This window comes from Lissotriton vulgaris, chromosome 2_1 (genome assembly GCF_964263255.1).
Source record: "Lissotriton vulgaris chromosome 2_1, aLisVul1.2, whole genome shotgun sequence".
Classification (NCBI taxonomy): domain Eukaryota; kingdom Metazoa; phylum Chordata; class Amphibia; order Caudata; family Salamandridae; genus Lissotriton; species Lissotriton vulgaris.
The window spans coordinates 1,987,163,808-1,987,183,675 of NC_141687.1; the positions used below are offsets into that span (position 1 = coordinate 1,987,163,808).

The following is a 19,868-nucleotide window of genomic DNA, read 5'->3' on the forward strand; positions in this document are numbered from 1 at the left end:
GCTGGCTTCACATGCCTTTCAGAGTTTAGCCTAAGACTGCTTTGTCCACGTTACCACTAGGATAACTGGTCTACAAGGTTGAATTACAACCATCATCATAAGGGTTGCTTGGCATGGTACAAAGTGATCACTAGAATTAGTGAGCATTATATACCAGGCCAACTTCTCACAGGTATGCTCTTCCCTTTCGGGAATTCCCTCCCAATTACCCTCCTTGTCAAGGTTTTTGCACGGAGGAACACCTCTTACTTCGGCAGGAGGAAGTGCAGGCACTATTAAGAAAGGGTGCGATAGAGGTGGTTCCAGAGCAGGAAAGGGGTCAGGGATGCTACTCCCGGTATTTCCTGATTCCCAAGAAGGATGGCAGACTTCGTCCAATCCTGGATCTCAGGATCTTGAATCTTTATCTGAAACAAGAGAAGTTCAAGATGCTCACCCTTGCGCAGGTTCTTCAGGCGCTGCTGGAAAAAGACTGGATGGTGTCGCTCGACTTGCAGGATGAGTATTTTCACATCCCAATCCTGAAGTCGCACAGGAAGTATCTCCGTTTTACGGTGGGATAGGAACATTATCAGTTTGCGGTCCTTCCTTTTGGAATTACTACTGTGCCTTGAGTCTTCACCAAGGTGATGGCGGTGGTGGCTGTACATCTCAGAAGGTCGGGGGTTCCAGTATTCCCCTATTTGGACGACTGGCTGATCATGGCTGAGTCGTCAGAGAAAGTGCTCCAGCATCTGCAGGAGACAACTCAGTTGGTGTACCGGTTGGGTTTTTCAATAAATGTACCCAAGTCTAACCTGGTGCTCTCTCAGCGCAACCTGTTCATAGGTGCTTACTGGACACAACTGTATGTCGTACATTCCCTCCTCCTCAAAGGATTCGCGACATACAGGAAATGATTCCTTTATTTTACAATGGGGCGGTCGTTCCAGTCCTGAAGTTTCTTCGCCTGCTCGGTCTGATGGTTTCTTGCATTCTGTTGGTCAACCATGCACGCTGGCACATGAGGGCGCTCCAGTGGTGCCTCCGGAAGCAGTGGTATCAACACAACGGAGATCTCAGGGAGTCTGTGAGGATCTCCAGAGAAACTGCGGCGGATCTATCTTGGTGGAGGGTGGAAGGCAATCTGTCTCAGGGAAAGCCTTTTCATCTGCCTCCCCCGGTAGCCACAGTGATTACGGATGCATCCACTCTAGGGTGGGGTGCTCATCTGGGGGATCTGGAGGTCAAAGGTCTCTGGTCTCCAGAGGAAAGGTTGCTTCACATCAACCTTCTAGAGTTACGGGCGATTCGTTTGGCACTCAAGGCCTTCCTCCCTTCCCTTCGCGGTCGGTCAGTTCAAGTCCTGACAAACAATACGGCTGCGATGTGGTATGTCAACAAGCAGGGAGGAGTGGGGTCGCAGTGTCTCTGCGGAGAAGCTCTGCGCCTCTGGTCCTGGGTTCAGGACCATCAGATTTGTCTGATGGCGAATCATCTGGCCGGAGTGCTGAACGTGCGTGCAGACAGTCTCAGTCGGCAGTTCTCGGCCGACCACGAGTAGAGGCTTCACCCGGATGTGGTTCGTCACGTCTTTCAGACATGGGGGACTCCTCGTGTGGACCTGTTTGCCACTCGCGAGAATGCTCACTGCCCGTCATTCTGCAGTCTCCAGTATCCGATGCAAGGAGCCTGGGGGACGCGTTTCAGTTGAGTGGGGGAAGTCAACTCCTTTACGCGTTTCCTCCCATACCTTTGATTCCTCGGGTTCTGAGGAAGATTCGCCAAGACCGGGCCCAAGTTATTCTGATCGCCCCGGATTGGCCAAGAAGGGTGTGTTACACGGATCGTCCCCACCTCTCCTCTCTCCCGCCGCTCCGTCTCCCGTTCAGGGCAGATCTCCTCTCCCAGATGGAGGGGCAGGTTCTACACCCCCACCTCAAGACATTACACCTTCATGCCTGGAGATTGAACAGGGCAACCTGAATTCCTTTTCTCTCCCAAACGATGTGGTGGATGTCATTCTTTTGTCTAGGCGTGACTCCACTAAATCCATTTATTCATAAATTTGTCTCTTGGTGTGGGGAGAAGTTTGTTGACCCTTTGAAGGCTCGTTTGTCTGATATTTTACAATTTGCTCTTTCTTTGGCACAGCAGGGATTTGCTGTTGCCACAGTCAAGGGTTATCTTTCGGCATTGTCGGCATTTCTCTGTTTGCCGGATCAGCCGTCTCTTTTCAAGTCTCCTGTGGTTTTAAGGTTTTTGAAGGGGCTCACAAATAAGTTCCCTCCTACTCCCTTTATTGTGCCTCAATGGGATTTAAATCTTGTTTTAACCTACTTGCTGGGTTCTCCTTTCGAACCCTTACACAAGTGTCCCATGAGGCTTTTGTCTTTCAAGACGGTCTTCTTGGTTGCGATCACCTCGGCAAGGAGGGTAAGTGAGCTTCAAGCTCTTAATTCCTAGCCCCCATTCTTGACCATTCATGCTGAACGAATAGTTCTTAGGACCAGGGCTGGTTTTCTCCCTAAGGTGGTAGCTCCCTTCCATCTAGGACAATCTATTACCCTTCCTACCTTTTATCCTCCCCCTCACCCTTCCAAGGAGGAGGAGAGACTACACCGTCTGGACCCTAAGAGAGCTTTTATCTTGAGAGGACTAGATAGTATCGAGTGGATGACCAGCTCTTCGTTGGATTTGCTGGCTGCAAGAATGGAAGAGCGGTGCACAAGCGCACTCTTTCAAGCTGGATCATCCTCTGTATAAAGATCTGCTACTCTTTGGCCGGTAAGGAACCTCCAGAGGGTATAAGAGCTCACTCTACTAGAGCAAAGTCGTCAACTTCTGCTTTGTCTAGGGGTGTACCTGTAGAGGATATTTGTAGGGCCGCGACTTGGTCCTCCCTCCACACTTTCGCGAAGCATTACTGCTTGGATGCCGAGGTGAGGAGGGAAGGTCACTCTGCGCGCTCTGTCCTCCAGGATTTTTTGGTGTAGAAGAGTGGACACCCTCCTCTGGGAGTGGGGACTGCTGTGGGATTCTATTCACAAGGTGAGAATTCCACTAGCAGATGTATCTATCAGAAGAACAAGTTACTTACCTTCGGTAACGCTTTTTCTGGTAGATACAGTATCTGCCTGTGGATTCCTCACTGACCCACCCGCCTCCCCATTGTCCACTCTTCTATACCAGAGTTACTGTAATGTACTTACTTTATTGTCAAGGAATTGCTTATTTCAAATGTTTTATTGCATTTGTTTCACACTGTGTGTGTTACCTTGATATTTGTGTACTGTGTATACTGTGTATATTTCTACTGTCATTGGTCCGTCCGTGTGCCACAAAGGCACGGAAAAAAGGGCGGAACTGATGTCATCACGCAGGCGTGAGCCTATTGTAGTGTCGGTGACGTCAGCGGAGTCGCGTGCGATGCCGTGCCTCTATGACGACGTCCACGTCCACGTCGGCGCGAAGCTACAAAAAGAATTTCCGAATGTTGCTGACGCAAGGGGATATTCACATGGTGAGGAATCCACAGGCAGATACTGTATCTACCAGGAAAAGTGTTACCGAAGGGAAGTAACTTGTTCGTTAGGCCTGAAGCCGGGATCTAGTGTCACGTGACAGGGGCGCCGGTGTAATTCCGCCCCTGCCGTGCTCTGATTGAGTCCCTGAAATTGTGCTCCGCGAGCCGCTCTGCAATTGGCGGTCGCTGCGCACCCTGGCCTCCTGTTGGTCCCCGGTCCCTGCAGGCTCTGACCGGAGCTGACACCTACGCGGGGGGCTCGCAGAGACTACCGAAACCCCTGCGCACCCCCAACTTCACTGGAGGGCTTAAAAGGAGCCCGGAAGCCTACAACACCACCGGAGGGTGCGGTAGGAAGAGCGCGCCTCCGGGAGTCATCTTACCTTGTGCTGACCCTTCGCAAGGGCCCGAACAGGGGCCGAAGAAGTGAGGTAAACCCCCGGGGAGGCTCCAAGTCCGCCCTCCCCGCGGGAGACTATAGTTGGGCCCCGTTGGCCCCAAGAGATACTGAGGACTGGGCAGGAGCCCTAAGAAAAGTTAACCCCTTAGCAGGGGAAAGGTTGTTCTACTGTGGTGGCCTGATCGTTAAGGGAATTGTCATACTTCGCTCCTGAGAGTCATGTCCTGCCTATTATGACCAAAAGAAATGCTCATATCTAAGTGTTGAATTGCTTTATTCCAGCCTGATGAAATGCACTATATTTGCTGATAAATGGCTTATTTTTGCAGATAGGAAATGTTTACCCTCCATGAGTGACTGCTGCTGAGCTATGAGATGTTATTTAAAAGTCCGAGAAGGAAATATTTTGCATGTGCTGACTAGGAGTAAGGCTGTTACCAGGCCTACTGTTATTTAATATTTATTTATTTACATTTTTATTGCTGAGAAATGCAAAACCTGTGTTTTAAAGGAAAGGCAATGAGTTAATACCGCTGTGATTTTTGACTGCTCTGATTCTAATTCAAGATAAAACTTATTTATTTGAATCAAGCATTCTGGTGTGGACTCAGTCCTTGCGTGCACTTATTGTCTCAGTGGGTGAGTGTGTTGTGTAGTCACTTTACACCTAAGCTTCGGGTGCCTGCCGGCTCAGTAAATGCTACCCCCCTGGGACCTGGCGAACCCAGCTCCTACAAGAGCAAACTTGGATACTCACCAGGCGAAGGCCTTTGCCTCGCAGGAAAGGCAAGAAATTATCGGCAAACTGGCGAGACTACTCCTTGTAAAAAAGTCCACTTCAGTTTGCAAGTACAAATTTCTTCTGGGGATGTTGTCTTCCTGTATTCCTCTCACTCCCAACTGCAACTTGTGAATGAGGCCCTTGGAAGAGGAGCTGGACAGTAAGTGGCTACAAATCTCAGTGTCCTTCAACGATATTACAAAAATAACACCTCAACTGAAAGAAGCGCTCCAATGGTAGATTCACATCTCGAATATGGTTGCATGCCTGTCGTTCCTAGTAGATTCTCCAAGTTACATAACCACGACTAATGCATCCCTCGAGGGGTAGGGAGCACATCTAGAAGGGCTGACAGTCAAGGGAAAATGAGACAGCAAACAACTATCCTTACACATAAATCTATTGGAGTTAAAGGCTATATTCCTGGCCCTGAAATCTTCTCTCTCAAAAATATCAGGAGCATCAGTATTATTTCAGACAGACAACACAACAAGCATGCACTATTTAAACAAACAAGGAGGGACAAGATCAACTATGCTATCCCTACAGGCCCAGCAAACATGGGATTGGGCAATTCAACACCAAATCGCGTTAATAGCAGAACATGTTCCAGGAGTGGCCAACAACCTGGCGGATTCCTCGAGCAGGTCAATTACAGCCAACCATGAATGGGAACTCCAACAACCAACGCTGGATTGCATCTTTCTGTTGTGGGGCAGACTAAAGTTAGATCTATTTGCGACCAGTCTGAACCGCAAACAGAACTTGCTGAAAACGAACTATGGCCAGGTCTGCCATCCGGACCCAACATCTCTACGGTTATCAGCTTGGCTCCTGAACACTATGAGTTCGCCAACCTAATCATTCCTGCTGTCTGTTGGGAAGTCCTGGCTAATGCTAAAGGCTCCATTTGCTATCAAGAGGAAGACATTCTGACATTGGTGCTCAAGCTCAGAGGTGCACCCTATCCAGTCTTCACCAGAACAATCACTGCCTTTTTTTCTCTGCAGCTGGCTAAATCTGGTCTCTCTCAGTCTTCCATTAAGGTTTTTCTTGCCGCAATTTCCAGATTTCTGCGGCATAAGGGCTCACAGTCGCTTTGGTCATCAAGCATTATAAAAAAAATTCAGAGGATTGTTTAGAATGTTCTCTCCAATTAGACATCCACCTCCGCCTTGGCATCTTAACATTGTATTGGCGCAACTTATGAAGAGCCCTTTTGAGCCAATTCCCTGGGCTGACCTCAAATACATTACATAGAAAACGTCTCTTCTGCTGGCTCTTACATCAACCAGATGAGTAACATACATGCTTTCACTACTTATCATCTTTTCCTTCGGTTTACTAAAGACTCTTCTACTTAGAACAAATCCTACCTTTATACCTAAAGTCCTGGTGGGCTTTCACTTAAACGAACCAGTCATATTGAAGACTTTTTTCCCAAATTCACAAACACTAGCAGAAAGATCTTAACTTTCGCTGGATCTGAAGAGGTGTATAAAATTCTACTTGCAGAAGACAGCCAGCATCCATAAGACTGATCAGCTTTCCGTGGCTTATGGAAAAATCGGAAAGGGATATCCGGTCACTAAGCAGACTATAGCACGTTGGATATCTACAGTGATTCAGTTATGCCACCAGCAAGCAGGCAAACCTCTACCTTCAACAGTGAAAGCTCACTCTACGGGAGCTGTCTCTTCTACAGCACTCTTTGCTGGTGTGCCTGTTCAGCAAATTTGCAGAGTAGCAACCTGGTCCAGCAGACACACTTTTACTAAACATTACTGTCTGGAAGCTACAAGCAATGCTGATACAGCTGTGGGACACGCGTATCTACGTAGTCTTTTTCAGTAAGGTGAGCCTCAATACTACCCACCTTCCTATATGTTTGGATATCGTTATTATTGATAGATGATTTCACTACATTGTTAGCAATTAATGTGTGTGTGTGTGTGGGGGGGGGGGGTGGGTGTGTGTGTGTGTATATATATATATATATATATATATGTATATATATATTTATGTATATATATATATATATTTATGTATATTAAAGATGCATGTGAATTCATTGTACATCTTGTCACGAACAGGATTACATACATTTCATACTGCATACCTATGATATAACTGCTATCTATTCGGATTTAAGAATGTGAATCTATGAAAGATGCCCGAATACTGGAGAAGAAAATAAGTTACCTGTATACTGCGGTTCTCTAGTGTTGGTATCTTTCATAGATGTACATGTGATCCTCCCTCCTCCCCATTGAAGATCCCCTTACTAATTTTAATAGATTTATGTTACACTTGTGCTCGAAAATCTGAAAGCCTGGAGCCTCTGTGAAGAGGGTTCTAGAGGGTGCTGTTGCCTGATTGGCTGGAGTTTGGACCATTCCTAATGACTAGGACAAGATATTAACCCCTTAAGTGCTGCCTCGGTGCATTGGCCGACGGCAGCACTACCTCCCCAGTGCTGCGCACGACCATTGGACGTCCATTCAGCACTAGTTCCAATGGACAGCGCAGCACTGGGGAGGAATGTTTAATAGCATCTATGAGGTTAAAGTGAATGTTTTTCTCTATCAACTTTAATGTTAAAGTCATTACTTAATGCTTTTTATGTAACGTGGGACTCCCACTTTGACGACGGGGAATGCTTAAAGCATGTGAATCTATGAAAGATACCAATATTACAGTTAACAGTTAAGTAACTTATATTCTTATCCACTAACAAGTAGCATGGTTGTGATTTGATTGTTTTCTGGAGTGTTTTTTTTTTCTAAATCAAAAATGAATATAGAAACTGACCTTAATACACTTGGATGATCTAGCTCAATGGCCCACAAGCCAATTTGCCTTGGGATCTAAAGAGGTTATTTTTATAGATACTTCAGTGTTGACAAATACGATACGTTTTATCTTATTTTTATGATATAATCACAATGTCAATTTATATATTACATGCAATATTTTATGGAAGTTGTGTTTTTATGTGAATGACCATTAATTGATCGAATAAAGTTACTACCACTACTACTACTATTAAAAAATCTGCTAAGTAAAATATTATGTGGATTGCTGTAAAAAAGCATAGCCAAGCCATCCCCCGTTCCAGTGCGATCCCACCTAAAGTATGGGGGAGAACGGAAGGCTAACCCCGCTAACCTACAGCATTTCCTGCCCCCTCACAATCTCTAAACATCTAGCACAGTTCCTGTCAGCTCACATATACCACCTGCTTAAAACAGTAATCTCTAATTCCTGTGTTCTTACCCATTGTGAGGACAAAAACTCAGATAGCAGGCTTTAGGTGCAGGGATGTGTGTATGTGGATTTCTATTGCGCATTATCACCTGTGAGGTTATCCTGGTGCTGTGCAGGACTGTGAGGCTAGCTTTAAAGGGACTTTCTCGATGGCCCAGTTCTTCTGCTTCTTGCAGAACTCAGGAAAAGATGAGACTGTGATGTGGTGAGAGAGGTTTTTCTCACTGTTTAGGAGTGATGTATGAGAAGGCACAACTGGCTGATCTGCTTTTGTGTTTGCGTGGGACTTGTGCTAGTGAGAGTCCGACTGAGCGAGGTGTATGGATAGTTGGCGGAACTGCATGTGGCTGTTCAGGTTGGATGGGCCTGTTTTCTGTTGTGCTTTGCATATGTGGGTGGGTGAGAGCTTGAATTGAGCGCACGTATGTATCGGGAGCTACTGCAGTTCCCTTAGGTGTTTGTGACGTAAGTCGGGCACCTGTTCTTCTCTATTTCTGTGTTATTCTTTCTCTCTAAGCTCCACATCAGATGTTCAATTTACCTCATTGCTTACAGGTTATAGACCACCTTGCTCCCTTAAAGTATGAGGCAAAAAGACAGAGGCCATCCACACCCAGGTTTGTCCCACTGCTTAGGATGGAGAAAAATAGTTGGAAAAAATTGAAGCGCAATTGGAGAAAAATGTATGACTCCAATGCTAAGACCCTCTATACAACAGCGCTTAGGCGGTTCCGCAAAAATACTCATATTGCCATGAAAAAATATTTTGCACAACATCAAAGCAGCAACAAATTTGCCAAAGGAAGTACATAAGACAGTTAATTCCTTTGTACCACCCAATGGGACAAACATTCCCATTACCCCCTCGGACGAACTTTGTGAAAAGCTATTGTTTTTTTTGATGGGAAGGTTCAAAATCTTAACTATTCCTTTCCTAAATCTCAGTCTACTCCCTTAGCTATTTGCTCAACTGCTGTGGTGAATATGGAAATCAGTCTATGTGCTCTGCCCTGTTACAAACCAATCATTCATCCAGTTACCCCTATTTTGGAAGAACCCTGTTTGAATGAGCTATTAAAATGCAAGGCTGGTTCCCCGGTGGATGTCTGTATCCCACACATCTTCAGACTTATTGGACAACACTTTAACACTCCGCTTAATGAAATATGGAATGCCTCGCTTATGTAGAGAATTTTCATGGGTGTTGGAAATGGGTATCTCGTCTGCTGGTGCTAAAAAAGCCTTATACAAAAAGCCTTACAAATATGATGAGAAACTATAGGCCCATATTTCTCCTCCCAGCTCCAGCTAAAATTCTGGAGAAATTGACCAATCAATAATTGTCCGCTTTTGTGGAGGCCAATTCTATTCTCCACGGGTCACAGTCAGGTTTTTGGACAGGTTTAGGACAGAAACAGCCCTTTTGGAGTTTATCAGGGAGGATTTGGACAAAAGCACACCGGTTATGGTGTTTCTCCTTGATTTGTAGGCAGTATTCGACACTGTTTCTTATGCCATTTTGTTGAGCAGACTTAACAGTCTTGGGAATCAGGGCAAGGCTCTTCTATGGGGCAAATCTTTCCTGAATAGCAGATCTCAACAGGTGTATATACATCAGCATATTTCATCTCCCAAACCATTGGCATGTGGTGTCCCAACGATTTTACTCTGAGCCCGCTTTTGTTAAATCTTTACCCCCCTTCCACAGCGGATCTCATCAAATCTTGGGTTGTCACGGTAGTGTGTTACGCTGATGATAACCAATTGCTTTTCCCATTAAAAGATACCCCGAAAGCAACTTCTCAGTATTGTTAAGACTGCCTGAGGGGTGTAGCGGGTTGGATGGATGCAAACTGTTTAGAATTTAATTCTGACAAAATGGAAGTATGGGTTTTTAACCAAAGTGACCCCCCACCGCCTTCCCTCTGCTGGCCTGCTGAACTTGACATCCCTCCTAATCCAACCTCGTCCGTTAGAAATTTAGGCATTATATTTGATTTCTCACTCTCCTTTCAGGTGCAAATTAAACAAATCTCCTCTGTCTGTTTTCCGAAGATGAAAACTTTAAAGAAGTTTCTTGATCTAGTCCCTTGAAGAGACACGGAAAACGGTACTTCATTCACTGGTTACATCCCGCCTTGTCCACTCAAACAGTCTCTACCTTGGTCTCCCTGCGTATTTGATACACTGACTTAAGTTAGTTTAGAATGCAGCGGCAAGACTAATCAAGAGTGTTCCGAGGCATCATCATATCTCCCCACATTTGAGACACCTGGTTTGGCTTCCAGTGGAACAATGCATTAATTTCAAAGCTCTGACGTTGGCTTTCAGATCTTTTCATGGCGAGGCCCCACATCTGTTGAATAGACTGTCTCTATACACTCAAAAGAGGGCTATTTGATCCAACAATAGTTACCTGCGGATCCCAAAAGTCTTGAAGTACCGTCATGGCGGCAGTTCCTTTACTGTGCGTATGGCAAAACTATGGAATAATCTTCCTTTCAAACTATGGCTGGTTGAATCTTTGTCTGCCTTTTAACTTCAACTCAAAACCTGACTATTTGACTCTGTTTAGTCCCCTTAAGTCCCCTGTTACTTTGGCAAGTCTTATACTGTCTGCTAGAATGCCATAACGCTTCTGTTGAAGCAGCTGTGCACTTTCTTGAGTGTCATTTGATCTGATGGGAGGTTGAGAGCCCATCTGGCTCCTGTGTTCTGGACGGTCTGGAATCTTTTTGTGTGTTGGCTGGTGATACCCTTGTAGAGTGTACCCATAGTCCAGTCTGCTGGTGAGGATGGCTTGGGTGACAGTTTTCCAGGTGTTAAGTATCCACTGGAGTATCTTTTTTAGCATTATCAGAATGTGGAAGCAGGCTATGGCAATCGACCTGGGCAGACATGATGTTCGGTAATAATCCAGAGGTTTCTTGTTTGTGTGCTGGGAGTGGAAGTGAGTCCGGGGTCTGTAGGCCACCAAACTAATTCCCACGACAAAGCATCTTTTCTGAAGATCACCCCTTCGGTCTTGTCTCTGTTTAATTTGAGGCAGTTGGAATTCTTCCAGGTTGCCACTTTGGTCATGCACAAGTTCTTTGTTTCTGCTGCTGGGTGTTTTGTCCAAGAGGAACAATATCAGTTGTGTGTCATTAGCATAGGTGATATGTAAATGACATCTCCTAGAAGCATCATGTTGATATGGATACTAGCCAGATTTGTCATGTTCGAGGCATGTGGGCTGCTGAATTCATATCTTAGCATCAGATCGCCGCCTAGTGTTCGGTCAGGATGATTGCACCTTGTTGTCTTGGAAGAGTCTTCGAAGTATCACGTGCTAGGTGACTCCTCCTATGGACTACAGTGCGCATGGGCATCTTCAGATTGTTTTTTTCCGCCATTGGGTTCTGATGCACTTCGACAGCTCCAGCTTCAGTACCGAAGTTTTCCTACTTTCTAGGCCAAAACCCTCTACATTCGTCAGTATTGTTTCCACTTGGTATCCCTCGACTCAACAACACTTTCACTTCTCTTCGGTCGTGTTGCGGGCCGTTGGGCCTTTTCAACGCCACGTGGGCCTCCTGCTGATGGAAAGGACCCTGTTTAAAAGATGCCCACAGTGTGGATCCACATTTCCACATAGTGATAAGCATAGAGTATGAAACAGGTGCCTATCTCCGGAGCACAACGAAGTAAACTGTCCAGCTTTTGCTCAATTCCGTTCAAAGAAGACTATCCGGAACTGAAGATCTGCTCGACAAGAGATGCAACGGAGGCACCAGACCCGGAAAACATATTCGAAGACGAACATGAACTTCCAGAGGCAGAGGTCTCCGACGACCTGGAGATAGTCACCGTAGAGGACCAGTCGGACTCCGATGACCAGATCACACCGGGGCAAACTGTGAGTACCAAAGCCCCTACCCGCCTCCACCTCCACCGAAGGCTCCAGTCAAAGCATCGCCTAAAAGCCTTAGCCGCGACCGAAACACCTCTTCAGAAGCCCTGCCTCGGCTCCGAAGACCACACCCAAGCCCTCTGGTTCCTCGGGACCGAGCAAAATATCGATACCGAAAGAAGTCGTCGAGCACAAAAAGGCCGTCAACTCAAAACCGGCAGCAGAGCCGAGAACCGGCGTCGATCCCAAGAAGGTCGTCAATCCAAAAAAGGGCGTCGAGCCCAAGAAGGTCTTCAAGCCGAAGAAGGTTGTCGAACCAAAGAAGGTCGCCGAGCCGTAGAAGGCCGCCGAGCCGAAGAAGGCCGCCGAGCCGAAGAAGGCCGCCGAGCCGAAGAAGGCTGCCGAGCCGAAGAAGGCCGTTGAGCCGAAGAAGGTCGTTGAGCCGAAGAAGGTCGTTGAGCCTAAGAAGGTCGTTGAGCCGAAGAAGGCCGTCGAGCGCAAAAAGGCCGTCGAGCGCAAGAAGGCCGTCGAGCGCAAGAAGGCCGTCGAGCGCAAGAAGGCCGTCGAGCGCAAGAAGGCCGTCGAGCGCAAGAAGGCCGTCGAGCGCAAGAAGGCCGTCGAGCGCAAGAAGGCCGTCGAGCGCAAGAAGGCCGTCGAGCGCAAGAAGGCCGTCGAGCGCAAGAAGGCCGTCGAGCGCAAGAAGGCCGTCGAGCGCAAGAAGGCCGTCAAGCCGAAGAAGGCCGTCGACCCGAAAAAGACAGTCGAACCGAAGACGGCCGTCGAACCGAAGACGGCCGTCGAACCGAAGACGGCCGGCGAGCCCAAGACGGCCGGCGAGCAGAAGAAGGCTGCCCCTCATACAAGAGACGTCCAGCCTAAAAAGACACTCGACCCAAACAAATCCGTCGAGCCGAAAAAAGCTCCACCCAAGCAGGCGACCGATCCAAAATCCTCGGCGCCGAAGCCACGGACAGTGAAAGAAGAACTTTTTCATCCAGATTCAGTGTACCCAGAACAACACAGACTATTTATAGACCCTGATACAGGACATATATCGGTCTACAAGAAAAACAAGAGAAGACTGGACACTGAAGCCGCTTCTCCTGTTCCTCCTAAGAAAAAGGACTTTGGCACATCCCCTTCAAGACCTTGCACACCCCCTCCTTTCGCCCCTAACATGCCTAATGTTCCATATTCACCTTCACCTACACATTATGATGAGGTAGAAGACATGGGGGAGATCCTCAGGATGATTTTACACAACCTGACGATCCAGGAAACCAGCATGACACATGGAGAGACCATAATGATACTGATGACATATATGATACACAACCCATACCCGATCCCTCTCCATACCCCACAAAGCCATCTCCTACTGACGACACTGTCGCTTTTAACCAACGAGTGGACAGAGCAGCTCAGTTTCTTGGTGTTCACCTGCACACTGCCCTATAGAGGAGGATTTTCTATTTAACACCTTCCCAACATCAGAGAAGAGTGTACGTATACTCCCTATGCTAAAAGGAGAACTAAAGCACACACCAGACATCTTTAAAGACCCAGCCAGGGCGCGTGTCCTCAATCCAAGAATTGAAAAAAAGTATTAACCGGCCCATACAGACCCATCTTACATCAGGACTCAACTACCACTAGATTCCCTAGTTGTATCTAATGCTAACAAGAGAGCAAATTCACAGACAACAGGTGATGCTCCCCCTCCTGACAAGAAGTCAAAAATTTTAGAAGCCTCAGGGAAAAGAGTGGCCTCTCAGGCAGCAAGCACCTGGAGGATTGCCAATACCCAATCTCTCCTAGCACGCTATGACAGAGAACACTACGACGAACTGGAGGTATTATTACAACACCTACCAGAACCCCATAAGTCCAAAGCAAATAAGTTAATACAGGAAGGGAAATTGATCACTAACGCATCCAAAAAATGCGCCCTTGATGTAGCTAGGTCTGTCAACACTAGTGTATTGCTACGCCGCCATGCCTGGCTCCGCATTTCAGGATTCAAAAATGAAGTGCAGTCTACCATACTCAATCAACCTATAAACCAGGATTTCTTATTAGGCCCTGCGGTGGATACCATCTTGGAAAAGATGAAAAAAGATACTGACTCTGCTAAGTCCATGGGGGCACTTCAATTTCACAGTCTAGGAGCTCCTTTCGTCCCTCCTCCTTTCGAAACTCGGGTAGAGGCAGCACATCTCAAACTTCATCATCATTCAAGAGCCCTACACAAGGCACCTTTAATAGAGCCTCCAATAGAGGAGGCTATAAAGGGAACAATAACAAGGGCAGAGGACGTGGTAATACCACCGCCACCAAACAGTGACTTCTTAACACTCCCTCCAGACCACTTAACACCAGTCGGAGGCAGAGTAACACAATTCCTACTAGTCTGGAACGCTATCACTACAGACAGGTGGGTGAGAGAAATTATCCAGTACGGTTACTGCCTGGAACTCATTTCTACTCCACCCAACATACCACCCAAACACCGTCCAATGTCAAGGGAACACATCACGCTGTTACAACAGGAGGTGCTATCCATGCTCGAAAAGGGTGCCATAAAGACAGTCCCATTGCAACATCAAGGGACAAGGGTATACTCTCTATACTTGCTCATTCCCAAGAAAGACGGCTCCCTCAGGCCAATATTAGACCTCAGACCGTTGAACCAATACATACTCTCAGATCATTTCCATATGATCACTCTACAACAGGTAGTCACACTTCTCCAGCAAGGCGACTTCCTCGCCACATTAGACCTCAAGGATGCATACTTTCACATTCCTATACCTCCAGCTCACAGGAAATACCTCAGTTTCACAATAGAGGGTCAGCACTATCAGTTCAAAGTTCTCCCCTTCGGGGTAACTACAGCACCAAGGGTTTTTACAAAATGCCTAGCAGTAGTAGCAGCACACCTCAGGAGGCAACACATCCATGTGTTTCCCTACCTCGACGATTGGCTCATAGAAGCCAACTCATACACAGTGTGCCAACCATACCTCACAGACAACCCAGCTACTGCACAGTCTAGGTTTTTCAATAAATTACCCAAAATTGCATCTACAACCCTCCCACATACAGCAATATCTGGGAGCAACAATAGACACCGCCATAGCAAAGGCATATCCAAATCCAGCCAGGATAGCCAGCATTCAATCTCTTTTTCAAAAATGTCTGCCACAACTCTCTCTGCCAGCTCGAGTGTTCATGCAGCTTATAGGCATGATGGCCTCCTGCATATTCATCGTACCTCATGCTCGGCTTCAAATGCGCCCCTTACAGGAATGCCTAGCACGCCAGTGGAACCAAGCTCAAGGACAACTAAAAGACCTAGTGTTGGTAGACAGTCACACTTACGGCTGTCTGCAGTGGTGGACCCACAAAACCTTTCCAAGGGCCGACTGTTCCAAGAGCCGGTTCCACAGGTAGTACTAACAGCGGACGCATCACTGACAGGTTGGGGAGCCCATCTCCTTCAATATACTGTCCAAGGTCTCTGGACAGTCAAACAAAAGACACTACATGTAAATCACCTAGAGTTACTGTCAATATTCCTCGCAATGAAAGCCTTTCAGAAATACTTGCACAACAAGGCTGTACTAATCCGAACGGACAACATGACAGCATTGTACTACATCCAAAAACAGGGGGGACACACACACTCTGCAACTATCTCACCTAGCACAGAGCATATGGAAGTGGGCAATTCCACAAAACATCTATCTCCTGGCAGAACACCTCCCAGGAATAGACAACCAGATAGCAGACCTACTAAGCCGACACAGTCAGCAAGTACACGAATGGGAGATTCATCCTCAAGTTCTCCAGCCATTCTTCCAAAAGTGGGGACATCCAGACATAGATCTGTTTGCCACAAACGAAAACTCAAAATGCGCTTCCTACACCGCCAGGTTCCCACACCTGTTGTCACAAGGCAATGCGATATGGATGAACTGGTCAGGGAGATTTGCGTACGCTTTTCCGCCAACCCCACTGATCCCATTAGTGGCACGCAAACTAAGACAACAATCACTCACGATGATCCTGGTTGCTCCCACATGGGCAAGACAGCCATGGTACACAACGTTCCTAGAACTCTCAGTGGTTCCTCACCAAAGACTGCGCCTCTCGCCACAACTGCTAACACAGAAACATGGAGAAAGCAGACACCCAGATACCAATCAGATGAACCTAGCGATCTGGCTCCTGAGGTCTTAGAATTCGGATATCTTAACTTGCCTCTAGACTGCATGAACATTATCAAGGAAGCAAGGCGTCCCATTACCAGAACATGCTACGCAGCTAAATGGAAAAAATGTGTAATTTATTGTAATAATAACCAAATCAATCCATTGGATGCCTCCATCCAGAATTTAATCTGTTACCTGCTGCATCTTCAGATGTAACCTAGCATACTCATCCATAAGGCTACACCTTGCTGCTATTGCAGCATATCTTCAAAACAGACAACATGTGTCCCTATTCAGAATCCCACCTATCAAAGCGTTTATGGAGGGACTTAAAAGAGTTATCCCTCCAAGGCATTCACCTTCTCCAGTCTGGAACTTAAACTTAGTACTTACCAGTCTCATGGGACCACCCTTCGAACCACTACATTCATGTGAACTACAATTCTTAATATGGAAGGTGGCATTCTTAATTGTTATTACCTCCCTCAGGCGAGTGAGTGAGCTACAGGCACTAACCATTCAGGAACCCTTCATGCAAATACACCACAATAAAGTAGTGCTTCGTACAAACCCTAAATTTTTGCCAAAAGTCATATCCACTTTCCACATCAATCAGTCCATAGAATTGCCAGTTTTCTTTCAAAACCCACAATCTGTGGCTGAAAGAGCTCTACACATACACGACGTTAAAAGAGCTCTATTATATTACCTTGATAGAACAAAATCATTCAGAAAGACAAAGCAACTATTTGTAGCTTTTTCACCACAACATAAGGGCAATCCCATTTCCAAGTCAGGAATAGCCTGATAGATAGTTAAATGCATTCAAATATGCTATCAAAAGGCAAAGCGCACTTTAACAGTCCCCCCAAAAGCACACTCCACGCGTAAAATGAGGGCATCCATGGCTTTCCTAGGAAACATTCCCTTAGAAGACATATGTAGGGCAGCTACATGGTCTACCATACACACTTTCACTAAACACTACTGTGTTGACGTGCAAGCTAAGCAACAAGCTGCTGTGGGCCAGGCTGTCCTTAAACCTCTTTTTCAAACCACTGCAGCTGGTACAGGCGACCACCTCTAGAGGAGAAACTGCTATACAGTCTATGCTAAGATATGAATTCAGCAGCCCACATGCCTCGAACGGCAAATGCTACTTACCAGTATGCATCTGTTCTTGGCATGTAGGGCTGCTGACATTCATATACCCATCCTCCTCCCGGTGCCTGTCACAGCTGCATGGTTATCTTCCTTACATACATTTACATGGTCATCTCTTACTTTCCTATCCTCCATCTTGCCACAATGGCGAAAAACAATCTGAAGATGGAGAAGATGCCCATGCGCACTGTAGTCCATGGGAGGAGTCACCTATCTCGTGATACTTTGAAGACTCTTCCAAGACAACAAGGTGCAATCATCCGGACCCAACACTAGGCGGCGATCTAATGCTAAGATATGAATGTCGTACAAAAGGGGGTCTTCCAGCCACACAGTATCCTTTCACCCAAATATGAAAATCGAGATCAAATTTCTGTAGCATTAGAATTTTGAAGTGGTCCTCGTCTGTCAGCCCAAGTTTCCCACCTTATCTGTTTTACTGATATGAAGATGTAAATAATATGAAATGATTGACATTTATTATGATTTTGATAACTAAGGGGCAGATACATTAATGGATCAACTTTGACACCCAACTTGTTTGCTTAAAGGTTCCCTCTGTGAATGTGAATTTTAGGAGTTTCGTCTGCTCGTTACTTTATTCTATCTTTTATGAATAGCCAACACAATCTCACGTTAAAGAAGGGAAAGTTATGTAGGCTAGTTCTTGAGTATGGGCATTCCCTCTGATTTCATCAAAAGCCCTGTCCCCCTCCTGTGTTTTGTTTTTGTGCTCCAAAAATGAACTACTTAACTGAATCCGTGCTGGGCATGATGGGCAGTGCGGTCTCCAAGCCTCATAAAGGCGCAGGGTGAAGGTTTCACTGATTTGCAGGGTTCATATTATGTCACAACTTCCTGCTTTTATTTTGAGGTTTAAACATTCTACCTTTTGTGAATTCAGAGTGAATAACCACAGTGAAGAACTAGGCTTACAATAAACGTTTCCTTCCACTGATGCCCCCATCCACATCCAGTGAAATTGTATATTTTTAGACACCTGGGGCCATATGTAGGAAGCCTAATTGCGCTCGCAAATGCTCACATTCGCAGAAATTCAGCATTTGCGATCGCAATTAGGGCAGTGTGCTATGTAGCACACAAAAACCCACCTGCAAAAAAAGGAATCGAAAATTTGCGATTCCTTATTTTGCTATTGCGTTTAAGAAATCGCAATAGCGATTCCTTAAATGCAATGTAGGAAGCACCCAAGTTGTGCAAATTTTGGCTTAAGGAATCGCAAAATACCACCAACTTCAGGTTGGTGGTATTTTGCGAATTCTTTGAAAAATGCACTTTTTGGAATTTTTCAAACTGCCATGTGGGTCACATACATGCCCTTAGGGCATGTATGTGGGCCACATGTACACACATGTTAATTTCAGGGGTGCAAAAGGGTGTCCTATTAACACCCTTACAACACTGAAATTGCAATCTCAATTTGCGATTCTCTAATTGAGAATCGCAAATTGAGAATGTCTTCCCATTCATTCCTATAGGCCTTCTACCCCATAGGAATGAATGAGAAGGTATTCCTTATTTGCGAATCTCAATTTGCGATTCACAAATAAGGAATAAGTGGGATTCGCAAAACATTTTGCTAATCCTACCTACATGGCGTTTTGCGATTCTCTAATTACGATTCCCAAAAAATCGCAATTTGAGAATCGCAAAACACAAATTAACTACATATGGCCCCTGGTTCTTAGAAGTAATGACAAGCGTTAAGTGTTTCAATATTTATTAGATATTGTGTTTGTGATTTTCATTATAGAATACAGATTTGGTATTTGATTGCACAGTTCAGAGATTCACATAAGGTTTTTTGGACGTTTTGCTAGCAACAATTATTTATTAAGTGACAAAGCCTTGTCCTTTATTGCTTAGGCACGAACGTCTGTACCCGTTCAACAATCTGAAGTTTCTCCTTATATCAGACCAGCAGCAGAACTTCCTGGACCTGTGGGCTGAAATCCTCATGATTGGAGGAGCAGTATCTGTGAAGCAACATAATTCAAGTGAACAAAATAAAGGTAACTGGTTATAGAAATAAGGTTTGCCACGTGGAGGATGTAGGCCTTGGGGTAAAAAATAGTTGGAGAAGAAAAGGAAGTAGAACAGGCGATAGACTGGGTAATATGGTTTATACTCGGAAAGTCAGATGACTTGGAAATTGTTGCACTCATGGGTCATAGAGTATTATTAACTTAGCCGAAGTCCATCCATAACAGGACAGTGTTTTGAAAGGATATTCTGGATTGGGAGGGTAGGATAAATATGTAAAACAGTTCAAGAAAAACACAAGATCCTACATTTCACCCGCTGTAGATGTAGAGAGTACATCTTGGAGGCCTTGAGAGCAAGTAATAACGGGGTCAGGAAAAGATGGGACAAACGGAGCTTCAGAAATAATCATGTGAAACTAAAATTCATCTCTGCAGTAACCATCATCAAAGAAGAACATAAGAATAACTGAGTTAAAAAGTTTCAAGAGTAAAGGGTAAATTTTCAGTATGTTGTGTACCATTTTGTTTCATAATTACTTTCACGGACACATGCACGTGCAAAAATTATTGATTTTCCATTACTTGGGACAGTTAGAAGGCGTTGGAGAGGTTACTGAATGGTTTCTCTTGGAGAATTGC

General features: G+C 45.7%; 1 protein-coding gene across 6 annotated transcripts in view; it reads left to right on the forward strand.

The window, feature by feature from the left end:
• TP53BP1 (tumor protein p53 binding protein 1) overlaps nucleotides 1–19,868 on the forward strand; it is a 1,075,988-nt gene that overhangs the window by 1,027,612 nt on the left and 28,508 nt on the right. For all 6 annotated transcript variants that reach the window (XM_086958203.1, XM_086958207.1, XM_086958208.1 and 3 more), the window contains one exon: nucleotides 19,111–19,256. In XM_086958203.1, the coding sequence (XP_086814329.1) occupies nucleotides 19,111–19,256 (146 nt within the window). The remainder of the gene's footprint in view (nucleotides 1–19,110; nucleotides 19,257–19,868) is intronic.